Source organism: Gossypium hirsutum, chromosome D08, assembly GCF_007990345.1.
Source record: "Gossypium hirsutum isolate 1008001.06 chromosome D08, Gossypium_hirsutum_v2.1, whole genome shotgun sequence".
Classification (NCBI taxonomy): Eukaryota; Viridiplantae; Streptophyta; class Magnoliopsida; order Malvales; family Malvaceae; genus Gossypium; species Gossypium hirsutum.
In genome coordinates this window covers 68964650-68981216 of record NC_053444.1, presented here as the reverse complement: position 1 = coordinate 68981216, position 16567 = coordinate 68964650, and the positions used below count along the sequence as shown (strand labels likewise).

At 29.3% G+C, this 16567-nt stretch overlaps 4 protein-coding genes across 5 annotated transcripts; all 4 read right to left on the bottom strand.

Annotated features, from left to right (window-relative positions):
• Window positions 1-1140: 1140 nt before the first annotated feature.
• On the bottom strand, window positions 1141-4690 carry LOC121220390 (uncharacterized). Its single transcript, XM_041100093.1, has 8 exons — window positions 4686-4690; window positions 3686-3764; window positions 3490-3576; window positions 3132-3419; window positions 2696-2857; window positions 2343-2396; window positions 2115-2261; window positions 1141-1585 (listed from the first exon to the last, which is right to left on the bottom strand). Exons 1-8 carry the CDS (start codon window positions 4688-4690, stop codon window positions 1199-1201), a joined length of 1209 nt encoding a protein of 402 aa, XP_040956027.1. The 3' UTR covers window positions 1141-1198.
• Window positions 4691-4973: 283 nt separating this feature from the next.
• Window positions 4974-8214, bottom strand: LOC107932827 (uncharacterized). Its single transcript, XM_016864929.2, has 7 exons — window positions 8015-8214; window positions 7852-7938; window positions 7495-7770; window positions 7089-7247; window positions 6709-6762; window positions 6332-6478; window positions 4974-5440 (listed from the first exon to the last, which is right to left on the bottom strand). Exons 1-7 carry the CDS (start codon window positions 8162-8164, stop codon window positions 5057-5059), a joined length of 1257 nt encoding a protein of 418 aa, XP_016720418.1. The 5' UTR covers window positions 8165-8214; the 3' UTR covers window positions 4974-5056.
• Window positions 8215-9600: 1386 nt separating this feature from the next.
• LOC121220389 (uncharacterized) lies at window positions 9601-11065 on the bottom strand. The gene is made up of 2 exons (XM_041100092.1): window positions 10904-11065; window positions 9601-9987 (listed from the first exon to the last, which is right to left on the bottom strand). Exons 1-2 carry the CDS (start codon window positions 11063-11065, stop codon window positions 9601-9603), a joined length of 549 nt encoding a protein of 182 aa, XP_040956026.1.
• Window positions 11066-11738: 673 nt separating this feature from the next.
• On the bottom strand, window positions 11739-16184 carry LOC107932828 (uncharacterized). Of its 2 annotated transcripts, XM_016864930.2 has the most exons (7): window positions 15890-16180; window positions 15103-15189; window positions 14834-15037; window positions 13763-13924; window positions 13474-13527; window positions 12902-13048; window positions 11739-12303 (listed from the first exon to the last, which is right to left on the bottom strand). In XM_016864930.2, the coding sequence occupies exons 1-7, from the start codon at window positions 16097-16099 to the stop codon at window positions 11923-11925; spliced, it is 1245 nt and encodes a 414-aa protein (XP_016720419.1). In that variant the 5' UTR covers window positions 16100-16180; the 3' UTR covers window positions 11739-11922. The 2 variants fall into 2 exon arrangements, with proteins under 2 accessions (XP_016720419.1, XP_040954976.1); XM_041099042.1 differs by lacking the exon at window positions 12902-13048 and having other exon boundaries at window positions 15890-16184.
• Window positions 16185-16567: the final 383 nt, after the last annotated feature.

Sequence of the window (16567 nt, the reverse complement as noted above, 5' to 3'; positions counted from 1 at the left end):
GAATTTATTTATTTCGTTTTTTAGAATAAACTTTAATTAATTGGTTATTTTAACTATCTTATCCTTCACTAATTACTAATTAAATTTGAATATTTATTTTTATTTATTTCTTTATTAGAATTGAAATCCTTATCAAAATAAACTTTCCTTAACTGATTGTTTTCATTAAAAACAAATATTAATTACTTTTCATCATTCATCAGTTTCCTTTTATTTTAAAAAATTTAAATTAAATACCCTTAATGAAGTTATTATGGTAATATATCTGTCGTTTTTATATATACAAGAAACCCTATTACACACGTATACATATGCCATATGTACGGAATTAAAATAAAAAAATATTTTAACTTGTGAGTAAAAGAAAATTGAAATAGGTAAATACATCATAATGAAATCATCATTTTTCTATAGCACATCAAAAAGAGATCAAGTTAGTAAAAATAAAATTCGATATTAAAATTCTATTTTTTTTTTAAAAATCAACTATTGAATTGACTTGTAACACCAGCGTAATCAATGATATTATTTATATACACAAATCTAGTGAGAGAAAACATGATATATTAAAAGTTAATTTTTTTAAAGTTTACTCAAGAATTATTACTATTAGCGTAGTGGTAAAGAATTTGTTTATAAATCTATTAAACATGAGTTCAATTATTAGATATGTCAATTTTAGTTATTTTATTTAACAATTATATAAAAGTACGGAAAAACAAAAATGCCATCAAAATAATAATAATAGTCATTTAATAAAAATGTATATTAGTCATTTTCTAATCTAGTTTGGTAGACGATTAACCCGTGGCGCCAATCCAATCATGGGTTTTATTAATAATATAGATTCTAAATATTTCCTTGGAACAAATGCATATATTTATCGTAAAAATATCATGGAAACCCTTGTACTAGGAGTACAACGTAAAGTACCTCCAACTTCATTTTATATGGGGAGAGCAATGAGCAACGAGACAAAGGCCAATTTTTTCCTTGAATTCTATCAATTTATTTGGTGTGACTTAATTTTTAAAAAAATATGTTGAAAATGTATTATACAAGGACTTTAAATAGAATTTGACCTTTTTTTAATGTAAAAACAAACACTTTTATTCTATCGAACAACGATGCTAAGGAAACCTTTCCACCACATTGGATTTTATTCTAATATAAACGATAAAAAAATATTTAGAGGACTCTAAGGACAATTATAATTCTGACCAGGTCCTCCAAAGTAAAAAATTGGTAAAGTTCCATATCCTTCTTGGTAATTCAAAGCAGTGTAGCAATACTGTTCATCAGCCCAAGTGCCTACCCACTGTGGATACTTGAGTTGCATTGAGAAATCAACAATGGCAATATTATCCATGTAACATGCATTCCCTCTTAGACCAGAAGCAAATTGGCCACTTCCCATGCCGGTCTTTGTGTGTGGCTTTTTCTTCACATTTGAGCTATAAACTTGTCCACCCCATTCAACCAGTGTTGAACTATGATTCAAGTAAAATAGTAGTGTTGATGCTGGCCAATACCCAACTGGTACATCTTTCCCAATTTTTAGCCACCAATTGGCTGTGTTTGGATCCTGCAAATCAAACCACTCAATTACACGTTAAAATTGATGTTGTGGATTCTTTTTACTGATATTCGATCATACATGCAACATTAAATAAAATTTCAATCAACTAGGCTAAACTGATAATAAATATTTTACATCTCATCGCATTGTTACTTTAACAACAACAATGACAAATTGTGTCATCAATTTAGACCCATGAATAATGTTGTAATAGAAAATGGACCAAATTATATAAATTCAAAATTTAATCCCTTTACTTCTTGTTTACTTTTATAATGTTATTGTAGGACCAATTTGATAAAACTATTAGTTGTTGCTATTAAAATGATGACGTGGAATTTTTTTTACTATTATTCAATCATTAACGAACATCTGAAAATCCTATAAAAAAAGGGTTCAATCAATATTAAATTTACACAAAACCGACACCATAATTTTAACAATTAATGATGTGATGTCATCAATTTAATCTCGATTTTCTAGAGGGACTAAAGTCACAATTAAAGCAAAGAAGTAGCTGAGAAAAAAGGGTTACCATATAAATGCCAACAGTGAGATCATATTGTTGACCAAACTCAGTAGAGACAGGCTCAATGGATCCGCCAAGTAAATATTGGGAACTTGTTTGAACAAAGCCACTGCAAGTCATGTCAAAGCAACCTGTTGTCTTGTATGAATCTTTCTGTAAATAAAAAACACAACTTTTTTAATGATTTAACTAATTGCACATTTTTGCTCTTTAAAATCTTTTTTATGTACTTACAGTCCAATGTGCAAATAATCTGGTCCTTTTGTCACCATATAATTGTGGGTTTACCTGAGAACAATATTGAAAAGTTATTAAAGAAACTGAAAGGAAAAAAAGAAAGTCGGGTCGGGTTGCTTTCAGATTGAATCAATCCGAATCAGGGCTAATTTGGATTTTAAAACTTTACTAGACATTCTGGTTCAGGTCAGTTTCAATTGGAATCATTTTAGATTTAAGTCAATTTGAAGTTCGGATCTTTTGGATTTGATATTTTAAGTCGAGTTATTTTGAGTTCGAATTATTATAAATTATTGATTTTTTATTATCAAATTGAGTTAAATCAAATTTTTGGGGTTGAGTCGACTTACTGTCCATCCAGATTCTATGCTTTCAAAATTATCACCAGGGCCAGCTTTAAGCCAGATTTGAGCTGTAGTGTATTCATCTTGAGCTTCAACATTTGGAGTCCAAACATTGATATCCGCTTTAGCTCCTATGTAATTGTATCCAACTGTAACAAGAGTTGCTGCCTGTTTCAGAAAGAAAAAAAAAATCCCACCCATTCGATTAGATCCGTAGATTTTAACTGATACCCGTCAACAAATTAAGTCAACTCAAACACAAAATCGATTTAACTACGAAAAGTCAATAAGCTAAACTTAAATTGTTCGGAACCTAAGACAATATAAACTCGAAAAGAGTGAAACTCAAAAATATTCAAATAATTAATTTGAAATGAGTCTCAAACCCAAATTAAAATGACACGAAGATTTTAAAACTTTAATTAACACGAAATATGCTTACGGATCGATTAACAATAACAGGCATTGCGAGTGCGGTGGTATTAATTGATGGAAGTTGGCCATCTTTATGTTCAACTGTTGTATTTGATTTCAAGACAACTTCATGAGGTTTTCTTCCGAATTGTTGGACGGATTTCGCTCTCAGTAAATCCTCTCTTCGAATCCTTCGAATTGGAACGGTTCCTTCCGGACAACTTCCGCTTCTTTGCCATGTTTGAAAGATTGCTAGCTTTGTGGACTCGTTTTTCGAGCTCAATCTCTCCTCTTTCAAATCAAAACTAGGTTTCATCTGTAATGTTTGAATAGCATCCATGTCCGCAATCATGCTCAAAGAAGAAAGTAATAATAGAAAATTTTACCTGGATAATGTGATTTTTTAACGCATGGTGATCGAAAGCAGGCTGTTTGTAGATATCGACGCAATCGATAATATCTCCATCTTCACTCTGCCATAACCATTTTCAACGCTCAAAATAAACACTCATTTCAATCTTGTTCGTATTCATATAACTATATCGTGTCTAATATTTTCTCGGTTGTAGTAAATATTTTTACCTGTATGGTCTTCACTGCAGGCTTGTTAAGCTGCTTTAATTTCTCGTCAATTTCTTTAAAATTAGCTTTTCCATTGACACTATTACACAAATATGACAAAACCAGAGTCAATAAAACCCTAAAAATAAAATTTGCCATTTTCTAAAACAAATTATTAAAAAATGAAGAACGATTGAAACAAATATAACATGAAAAAATATAACTGTTACAATCTTAAAGATTTATGCCAAAATCTGTGATGTTCTGGAAACTAAAGATTATTTCCTTTATTAGTTGTTATTACTATATGTATGTAAAACTAAAGATATATGACTAATGGTTATCCAAGTCGTCTTCGACATGGTTTTTAATTAAAGCCACATAATTAGTTGCTTCGTCAGTCACGTTACCGCTTAACAGTAGAAAATGATAGAATTTTTAATAAAAAGATTAATTTGTTCTTTTATATGACGTATAAAGACAATTTGACTCCTAATACATGGCATTCGTAGTACAATAAACCCTTTCAATAACAGTCACTCGCTAAAACAACCAAGTTTCTAGCAGAACTGATTTTTTATGTTTTATTTGAACTCTCTATATCATATTCTCACTTATAACAGCAACAACCATAGTTATGAAGTATGTTCTTTATTAAATTAATTTTCTATAACAATAGATTGTATAAAATTTGAAATAAAATTATAGTTGTTTTATATAAGAAAACCTATTAATTATAATTTATTAAATAAAACTTATTTTAATCAGTATGTTATTTCAATAAAATGTTCAAACTTCACGTGAAAAATTTTATTAATCAATTTTTATTAAATGAAAATAATCTTCAACGAGTGGAATTAAATATATCAATTCAATAAACTATTAAGTTTTTTTTTCTACTATGAATTATTTGAAATGACATAAACTTATAACATGATTACTTGAATTTAACAACTCATGATAAATTAATTTATTTATTTTGATAACTCGTGCTAATTAATTAAATTTTAGATTTAAGAACTCCATAATTAATTATGTGAAAAATGCAAAATAAAAGATGCATAAAAGTAATAGCACATGCGTCTGCTATATATATTTTTATTTTGTTGATTTGATTTTGGCTTAACATAATTTTTACATTCTTTATTTTATAAAAATTCATTATATTAATTCTATAGTAGATTTACAACAATTATTTCTCAATAACAAGATGGTATTATAGGTGTACAACAACTGCCTCTCTATAATAAGTTAAATCTTGGTAGACAAATAGAGCTTTTATAAAGAGAGTTAATTATACTTTCACCTACGCAAACCATGATTTTATTGTATTATAATATAAATCACGGACACAAGCCAAAACAAAAACAAAAACTATATATTTAGAGGACTCTATGGACAATTATAATTCTGACCAGGTCCCCCAAAGTAAAAAGTTGGTGAACTTTCGGATCCATCTTGGTGATTTAAAGCAGTGTAGCAATAATTCTCTTCAGCCAAAGTGGTCACCGCAGGTGGGTACTGAAGTTGCGTTGAGAAATCCACAATGCCAATATTCTCCATGTAACATGCATTCCCTTTTAGACTAGAAGCAAATTTGCCACTCCCCATGGCGGTCTTGGTGTGTGGCGATTTCTGCACATTTGGGCTATAAACTTGTCCACCCCATTCAACCATTGTTGCACTATTCTTCAAGACATTTAGTGTTGATGCTGGCCAATATCCAATTGTTATACCATTCCCAAATATTAGCCACCAATTGTTTGTGTTTTCATCCTACAAACCAAACAATTCAAAATAAAATCTACGTACAACAAAGAAAATACATTGGTTTATTGGTTAAGGTTGGGGCCTTGAGTCAATGAGACTTGGTAAAAGTACTATAGAGGCTTTTATACTAAGAAGAAGAAGGTAAATATCAATCCTTGTATGTTATATAAAAAAACAAACTAGTTCTTTCATTAAAAGTTTCATCCATTTTTATTGTTAAAACCTAGTCCCTATATGTTAGCATAAGGTACATGTGACATACCATAAGTAATTGTTTAGTTGTTTCGTCAAACATTCTAATTTTTAACCGTAGAAATGGATGAATTTTTTAACAAAAATAATTAGTTTGCTCTTTGATCTAACGTACATGGACTAATTTACCTATTTTTTTGAGTAAAGTGAGCAAAATGCAATCTCTCTCTATTTTTTTTTAACTTCTATAATATCATGGTAGGTCCAAATTGTGTTCTCAATTTAGACCTAAGAATAATATCCGAAAAGTATAAAGACTTTGAACATATTTTAACCTAAATTTATATATCAGCATAATGTTAAGGCATCATCAATTTAATAGCAACAAATTGTCAATTTAGACCTAGGAATAATTTGATAAAAGTAAAGGACCAAATTATATCAAAATAAAAAATTTATCCCTCTAATTTTTTCAACTTCTATAATGTTATAGTAGATTCGAACTGATAACTTGATTTTCTTTTATTATTATTTTGGTCATATAGTCAAGACTATTTGAAAATTCATTCTTTCAACTATATTCAACTAAAAATAAATTTACATCATTACTCTAATAACGACAATTTAATCTCAATTTACTAGAGGGGCTAAAATTAAAACTAGACCAAAGAAAAAGCTGAGAGAAAAAAGAGAGGTTAATCTTACCATATAAATGCCAATGGTGATATAGTACTGTTGACCTAACTCCATGGATATAGGCGAAATGGCTGCACCAAGGGCAATTTTAGAGCTTGTTTGAATGAAGCCACTGCATTGGAGGTCAAAACAACCTGTTGTCTTGTAAGAATCTTTCTGCAAATATGTTGGATAATGTGATATCATCAGTGTGTACATTAACCATATAATTCCTTCCAACAAGATAAAACACATCATTTTTAATGATTTAATTAATTGCAAACTCTTATGATTAGCCCGATGGTCAAAGGATATTCATCCATAATACTTGCATGATATGTGTCAACACTAACTCTATAATTATACAATACAGAAAAAATTAATTGTAAAAACTTTCATGTACTTACAGTCCAATGTGCAAATAATCTGGTCTTTTTGTCACCATATAATTGTGGGTTTACCTGAGAAAAAATATTGAAAAGTTAATAAGAAAAACAAAAAGAACAACAAACAAACAAAAAAAAGAACAGTGTTGAGTGAGGTTGCTTTTCAATTGATTCGATCCGAATTAGGTTTGGTTCAAATCAATTTCAGTTTGGGTTAATTTCGAGTTCAAATATTTTGAATTTGATTTTTCAAGTCAAATCATTATCAGTTTAGATAATTTCTATATTAATCATTTGAAAATTAGATTGTTTTGTATTCGGATTAAACTAATTTAACTTGTCAAACATTTAATTATCAAATCTAGATGAAAGCAAATTTTCGAGTTTAGATTAAAACTTACTGTCCATCCGGATTCTATGCTTTCAAAATTATCATTAGGGCCAGCTTTAAGCCAGACTTGAGCAGTAGTGAAATCTTCAGATTCAACATTTGGATTCCAAACATTGATATCCGCTTTAGCTCCTGTGTAATTGGCTCCAACTGTAGCAAGAATTGCTGCCTGTTTAAAAAACAAAAAACCCCACCAATTCAATTACATCAATCAATTTTGACTTGAATTTGTGAACAAAATGCGGTCAACTCAAACACAACATCAATTTAAATGGATTTAAAACCAAGGAAAGTCAAGGAATCAAAGTTAAATTATTCGGAATCTAAAATAATTCATTCAAATAATTAATCAAAAATGTGCCTCAAACCCTAAACAATAAAGTTACCCGAACTAAAATACTCAAAAATATGCTTACGGATCGGTTAACAATAGCAGGAAGTGCGAGTGCGTTGCTATTAATAGATGGAAATCGGCCAATTGTTGTGTTTGATTTCAAGACAACTTCTTGAGGTTTTCTTCCAAACTGTTGGACAGATTGCGCTCTCAGTAAATCCTCTCTTCGAATCCTTCGAATTGGGACAGTTCCTTTCGGGCAGCTCCCGCTTTTTTGCCATGTCTGAAACACAGTTAGCTTCGACGACCCATTTTTCGAATTGAATTCCATTTCTTTGAAATTGAAATTGGGTTTCATCTGCAATGTTCAATAGCATCCATTACATCAGCAGTCGCAATGATAAAGAAAAAAAAAAGTAATGATAGAAAAAAGAATTACCTGAATAACGTGATTCCTTAATGCAGGGTGATCGAAAGCAGGTTGTCTATAGATATCGACACAATCGATAATATCCCCATCATCACTCTGCCATATTCATTTTCAACACTCATATAATTATATCCTGTCTAATATTATTTCAGGTTTTAGTAAAAACTTTTACCTGTATGGTCTTCACAGCAGGCTTGTTAAGCTCCTTTAATTTCCCATCAACATCTGCGTGAATTTCTTTGACAGTAGCTTTTCCAGTTACTCTGTTACTCAAATATGATAAAACCAGAATCAAGAAAACCCCGAAAATAAAATTTGCCATTGTTTTAAGCAAATCTGTTCTTTGGGGTCTTGAAAATTGCTGTAATATAAGAAGTTGAATGCTTCAAGTTTTAAATTCTAATAAATGGCAAAGTGCTTTTTAAGAATGTTTTTAATTCAGATTCCTTGTTGGGCATATGTAATTAATAAAATCCCTTACAAGCATAAAAAAAAAATTGTATTTACCTTAAATTTGGAGATGTAATGAATAAAATCCTATCTGCCAAATCCAAATTATATATTTTTTAAATCACCACCAACAGCATTTGAATTTTGAAATCAATATTATTAAAACGACTTTATCTAATTATCACCTTTGACCTAAACATATTCTAACCGTAAAATGTATGAGTACACCCGTGGTTATAAAAAAAAATCTAAAAACTTAATGTAGGTATATTAATTAGATGAAAATTTCAAATAATATTAAAGGATGACATATCAATAATGCGAGTGGAAGATAAATTATATATATTTATAGATTAAAACTAGTTTGTATTTCGGTGCAATAACAGGTCGTTTTTATATGTTTAATTTTATAATATTAGTTTTTGCTTAAAATTTTAATCAATTTCTTCAAAAATAATTAATAAATTAAAAATTAATGTAATTAAAAAATATTTTTAAAAATATTTAATATAAAAATTTATCATGGTTTGAGTATTAATATTAATATATTATAATTTAAATAATATTATTAATAATTTTTTATAGGTTATTTATTATATATATTGTTAAATTAATTCGTTTTAATGCTAAAATTATTAATATTATATTTTTTTATAATTTTATATTTATCTTTGCTCTAATTTAATCAATGAATATAATCCTATTATATTTGCAAAGTATAAATTTAATTTGATAAATGTTATTAGTACGTGTATTTTCTTAAACTATATTTTAAGCTTAACAATGTAAGATTTATTAATTTTAATATTATAACATTAAAATTTAATTAAATTTAAGTAAAATCTTAAAATGAAGAGATAATTTATTTAAAATTAATTTCATATTTAACATATAAAAAATAAAAAAAATTAACAAAAACATGGAATAATTTAAAATTTTAAAAGGCAACGAGGAAAATAGAAATTTACCCAAATTGTAAATTAGTGTGAGAGTGTCGGTGTCAAAAAAAACTATAATGAGAATATATATGACTATTTATTTCCTTTTTAGTAACCTCATATTGCTATATTATATATATATATGATATGTTTCTAAGTCCCTATATTCTTTGTCCGTTTTAGTCTCATACTTTATTATTATTTAAATTTAAAAATGTAAGTCTAATTACTAATACTTATTAAAATTCTTCTATTAAATTTGTTACTAATAAAAACAAATCACTACTAACACACCACAACAGGCCATTTCTATGATCCAAACTTAGACAATTTCTAAAAAAAAGTGAACACCTGAGCCTTAGGGTTGACTCTAGGGACAATTAAAATTTTGACCAGGTCCCCCAAAGTAAAAAACCGGTAAAGTTCCATATCCTTCTTGGTAATTCAAAGCAGTGTAGCAATACTGTTCATCAGCCCAAGTGCCTACCCACTGTGGATACTTGAGTTGCATTGAGAAATCAACAATGGCAATATTATCCATGTAACATGCATTCCCTCTTAGACCAGAAGCAAATTGGCCACTTCCCATGCCGGTCTTTGTGTGTGGCTCTTTCTTCACATTTGAGCTATAAACTTGTCCACCCCATTCAACCAGCGTTGAACTATGATTCAAGTAAAATAGTAGTGTTGATGCTGGCCAATACCCAATTATCAAATCTTCCTTAATTTTTAGCCACCAATTGTTCGTGTTTGGATCCTGCAAGTCAAACATCTCAATCGATTAGATGTTGTTGTTAAAGCGATAATGATTTTACATGTCAGTCAAATCTTAAGATGGTTTATGTATATATAAACAATTAGCCAACGAGGTTTATAATAGTATTACTCTTTTAGAAAATTTATTTTTATTCTGGTTTTAGTTCTTGTTCTATGTTCAGATTTAACCATTTTGTTTCAATTTAACACTTTTTTTCTCAGCCAAAGTAAAATTGGCCCTAAACCCTAAATTAAATGGATAACCGAATTCAATTAGTAGGCTTAAATTGATAATGTAGTAAGTAGTTGTCCTTAAAGTGATAAAATAATAAATTTAGGGTTAGTCTATGCTCAAAGTCCTTATACTCTTTATACAATTGGAATTTGGCCCCCCTATATTTATTTCAAGGAATTCAGGTATCTATTTTTTCGGATTTAGGATTAGTCTATGCTCAAGGAATTTAGATATAAGAACTTTGAGTATGTTTTAATCTAAATTTATATATTAGCAGAATGTTGTTGTTGTTTTATAAAAGAATCACGTCATCAATTTAATAGCAACAACTTATTATGTTATCAATTTAGACCTAGAAATAATATTATAAAAGTAAAGGAATCAAATTATACCAAATTTGAAAATTAGCCCCCTCTAACTTTTTCTACTTTTATAATGTTATAGTAGGTCCAAATTGATAAGACCATTAGTTATAATTGTTCAAGTGATAAGATGAATTTTTTTTTACTGTTATTGGATCATACAATCAAGACTATATGAAAATTCAGTCAACTAAATTCAACTAATAATAAATCCACATTATAACTCTAATAACGACAATTTAATGTCGATTTACTAGAGGGACTAAAATGAGAATTCGACCAAAGAAAAAGCTGAGAAAAAAAAAAGGGGTTAAGGTTACCATAAATATGTCAACATTGATATAATACTGTTGACCAAACTCAGTGGAGGCAGGCTCAAGGGCTCCACCAAAGGCAACTTTGGAGCTTGTTTGAACGAAGCCACTGCAATGGAGGTCAAAGCAACCTGTTGTCTTGTATGAATCTTTCTGCAAATAAAACATACACAATTTTTAATGATTGAATTAAATTCAGATAAGAATAAAAAAAAGGTTAAATTGCTTTTTCGGGCCTAAACTTGGTAACTATTCTCGCATTGGGCTTAAACTTTATTTTTTGTCTAAGATCGATCCTGAACTTGACAATTATTCTTATATTGGGGCCTAAATTTTTTCTTGTAGAAGTTAGCCCTTGAACTTGACAATTTTGATTTGATGCAATTATATACATGAAACTTGAATTGTGGTTTATATGTATATATAAAACTTTGATTTTGATTCAATTATACACATTTAAAGAAATGAATACATACATTTATTTTCATTTTTTATTAATATAATTGTTTGTGTATGAAATATATTAACGTAAAATAGTGTGAATTCGATAATGTTGTTAGTGATTTGTAAAAATTGAATCAAATCGAAATTTCATGTATAAAATTACACAAAATCAAAGTTAATGGATGATATTGCACATTGAATCGAAGTTCATGTATAGCTTTGATATTTATCCCTTTAAACAATCAGGCAATAAGAAGCACAATACACTTTAAATGAGATTCTAGGTTTAAAATTGTGGATAAGAAAAACAACATCAAGATAGCTTCGCTTATAATTTGACTCTAGATTAATCAAGACTCAAATATATGACTTCCGAATGCTGAAAACTATTAATTCGTAACATCAAAACTCAAATACGAAATAGATTATACAATCCAAGTTCTGGAAGCAAAGAAACAACACATTCAATTTCCTCACTATCCCTAAACCACAATCATCATCAAGTTCATAAAAAAGAAAAGAAAAGAAAAGAAAAAAAGAAGAAGAGATAATTTGAAGCCATTGACGAAGACACTCTCTTTTCAAGGACACATTTCATTCCTTCCAGGGCCACCAAAATAAAACTCAGGATCTACAACATAATCCGAAACATATTGAGATTGATAACACCAATATTCATCTGCATAAGTGCCCACCCATTCCGGGAATTTCAAGTTGAGCGATATGTCGAGAATCCTCATTCTTTTCATATACCCTGAATTCCCGTCGATATAATCCGGGAAATTACCGTTGCCCATTTGTGTTTCCGTGTGGGGAACTTGCTCCAACTTTGAGCTGTAAACATCGCCGCCCCACTCCGCACATTCCGCACCGTAGGTCAGTGTTGTGAACAGCTTCGGTGGCCAATACCCTATGTTGGTTCTTTCACCGTATTGTACCCATAGATTGTTTGTGTTTGGATCCTGAATATGAAACAAAAAGGGAATTGAAATGTAAATGATGATCACAAATTTCAATCGTTGCTTTGTGTCAAATGTTTTGGTATGTTGGATTGGTTTTGGATGGGATAAATTTGGATATGGTTGATTCGGTTTTTTAATATTTTTTATCGTTTTCGGTTTCGTGTAGTTTCGTGTTCGGGTTTTTTTTGTTTTAGGTCATTTTGAGTTCAGGTTTTTTAGGTTTGTTAGTCGATTTTTTGGATTCAGTCACTCCAAGTTCAAGTAAGCTTCATATTTGAGTAGAGGTGAGATCAGTTTGGTTTTGGTATTCCATAAATCATTCAAACACCATGATTCGAATTGATCAAATTAGTTTTGGGAAGTTCTTTTTCATCCCTAGATTTAAGTCATTTTGGGTTTTTCGGGTTTGTCATCTTGTTTCGAGTCATTCCAAGCTCAAAACATTTCGAGTTCTAATTATTTTTGGTTTAAGTCCATTTTAATTTGTAGTCGAAAATATTAAGCTGTTAACTATTTACAATCAAATCAGATTAAAACATATTGGGATTTTAATAATGTTTTGGTAATTGAAAGTTTAGAGCTTTGATATTTTGCTGACCTTAAATATAAAGAGAGTTATCTGATATGGAAGACCTCGGAAGACAGAGATAGGGTAAATGGCTGCACCAAGAGCAATTTCATGGCTTGTCTGAACAAATCCGGGGCATGTTAGATCAAAACACCCTGTTTTCTTTGATGCATCAACCTATACATGCACACAAATGTTTGGTTATTTTGATATGTTAAACTTGGATTTCGGTACATTTCTAACATCATTACCTTTAGAGTTAAATTTTGTAAATTTCAATCTTAAAAAGTCAACAAATTAGATTATCCAATTGAACTTTAAAATGATACTCTTCAAAATTTTTGAAAGTTCTCATTATGCCTCTAATTTTTTTGAAAATTTTAATTGAGTCCCTCAATATTTTAAAATTCCCGTTAAGCTTTTTGAAAGTTTTACTCAAAGCCCCTTAAATTTTTCAAAAATTCTCATTAAACCCTTTAAACTTCTTGAAAGTTAAACCTTTAGGTTTAAAAAAAATTAATTAAAACCCTAAACTTAATGCCAAAATTCAGCACTGACAATGAAGCTTCGAGACACTAGTAAAGGTGTTAAAGTGAACTTACCGTCCAATAAGCAAATAATCGAGTTTGTCTATCTCCATACACACCAGGATTCACCTAAAAAATCTTGAAAACTTCAAAAGCATATTAACAGCTATAAGCTTATCTAACAAGTGCAATGACAAGACACATTGCATTCTTAATAAAAGAATGTAGATTTAAATTTTAGAGACGATACTATTAAAGGGAACAGATACAAACTTCGAACATAAATCACAAAAAGAACATGAAAGATATCAAAAAAAAATAAAAAAGAGCTTAGAGGTATTAAAAAAGAGTTTGATATACTAACCGCCCAACCAGCTTCAACGCTCTCAAAATCATACCAAGGACCACTTCGGAGGCTAATTCTAGAGGTGGAATATTCATCGTCGGATTCAACATGAGGGTTCCATACTTTGATATCTGCTTTCACTCCCGCATAGTTATACCCTTCCGTCAACAATATTGCCTTCTAAAACAATGCAAAACTTCCTATCAGACTTGTTGGAGAATCGAATTATTTGTCTAAATTTAAAGATTCACACGATATTTTCAAGGGTTTTAGCTAAAATATTAAATCTGAAAGATAGATTTGGAAAAAAAAGTGGGATTTTTTTTGTATTTTATGTATTATGTAATTTATATTATAAGAATATTAAATATGCTATACTATAATGTAAATATTAAAAGAATTATATGTTTGACTTAAATAGATTTAAGTAGAAGTATTCCTAGGTTGAGTAGAGTTGGGGTTTTTGGTTGGGTCTATGCATGGTATAATTATACATAGTTGCCCAAGCTTGACCCAACATGAAATATAAGCCTCAAATTTTGTCTACTCTCCCATATTTTTTATTTTTTTTAAAATAATTTATTTTTATTTAATATTTATTAAATTTCTAACTATAAACAACTTAATAGTTAATTACTTTTATGATATATTGTTTTTCATATAATTAAAATTAATATAGTATAAACTTGAAATCGAGTCAAGTGAAGTTGAGTTTGGACACTAAATATTGGAAACTAAATCTAGTCCATATTTTAAATTTTTTATTTTGTTTTTTTTTCAAGCCCATCTTTTAACTCTAATATTTTTATTCAACCCCTTCTAAATTTTAAGCAAATCTTCGAATTTGGGTGAGTAAACCAACCCTTAAATATGTCTAGGTTTTAAGTTAGTCACTTACATTTTATGAATGATCTCGGACAAAATTTGAAACTCATAACTCGATTCAAATTTAATCTACTATATATGATATTGATACCGTCCACGAGCTCTACTCAAAAAGCAAGTTTAGTGCGAATTAGGAATTATAGATTTGCCATGTTTAATCGCTTGAACAAATAAGAAACTAGCATCGAAAGTGATGGGGGGTACCGAATGGTTCCTTTGATGTACGGTCAATGGACTCTTCTTCCTTGAGTTAGATAATAACTCATCATCATTATGGGTTCTTCGAACTACTGGGATTGTTCCTTTGGGACAGCTTCCACTTTTCTGCCATACTTGAGATGTTACACTCCTCAAAGGTTGTTCACTTGTCTGAATTTCCTCCATGTTTGGATTATAACTTGGTGCCAACTACATTAAACAAAATCAAATGAAAATAAAGCTTTTATTTTAAAAAAAAAAATGAAAATGTATACCTGGATGATGTGATTCTTCAAAGAAGGATGATCCAATGAAGGTTGCTTGTAAATGTCAATGCAATCTATAATGTCACCATCTTCACTCTGCAAACAAATACATATATCGTTATTCGTTAATTTTGTATTTCCAAATACAAGTGATAATATTTTAGAGATCACTAAAAGGGATAAATTTAGGGGTTGGTAGCAGTCTTGACTCCCAAAAAATCATAAAATTATAAGTTAACCCTCCAAAACAATTATGATCCTAATTTTACCCCTAAAATGCGAATGTCACTAACATTGTGAAACTAAATTCTGCAGCTTTCGTTTTGTCAAACTCGAAACCACCTATCTTGATATGTTCGAAATATAAAAGCAATAAACCCTAGTAAGGGATTACAAATGTTGGGATTTAAACCCCAAACACAGCGAAGGGAGGGTGGCAGGAAGGGGCCTTGATGCCCCCCAAAATGAAAAATCCTTGCTTGAGTCCCCCTAATGTTTATAAAACCTTAAAAGTAATGTTTGGTAAAATTATAGTTTGGCCTTCAAAAAGTACTAGAATTTTGATTTAGTCCTTTTGAAATCCATAAAAATATAAGTCAATATATATAAGAGTGGAATTACATTTTAACTCTCGTAAAAATATATAACTTAATCTCAACAATTTTTAAAAAAATTTTGACTTCGCCCCTAACTCCAGATTTGTTTAATGCTATCCTTAAGAGGTGACAATATATGAAATATATGAGCTAAGTCGAAAATTTCAAAGACTAAAACAAAGGATAAAAAAACATTATACCTGAATTGATTTCACTGCATGCCTTGTAGGGTTGTTTGGTACATTTTTTCCATCTAAAATCTTAGGTTTTCTTGTATCCAACCCTAAATCAGCCTCTCCAAGTACATAACAAAGTGTTAACCCCAAGAAAATGATCACTCGTTTAAAACTTGTTCTTCTCATTTTGATATTGTTTCTCAAATTGATCATCAATGGCATGTATAATTGCATATAATATTGTATATAGGTGTTTTTTATGTGATCACACAAGCATTTTTCTAATGATTTTAATCATGAAAAATACAATCTTTTCTCAAGGAATTATTATTTGCCATTATATAGATGTTATAGATGATCAAATCACACATAAAATTTGCATGCTTCACCTTCTAATCATTCATTTCCCATTTACAATTTCAAAATTTTGAATCATGCTAGGAAAATAAGATGGAGAATGGTTTTTTCTTTTCTAAAATATTATTACTTTAAACCATCAAAAAGAAATTGTAAGTAATTTTGGAGAAATATATTTTTTAGTCTTATAGTACACCAAATATTTTATTTAACTAAAAGTAAGAGTTTTTTTCAAAGAATATATAAATTACTCATATAATTCTTAATATATTACTTTTTTTTGTATATTTGATTTTTTTAAAAATTTTCATAATAAATTTGGTGTTTAGTTAACTCGTGGCATCA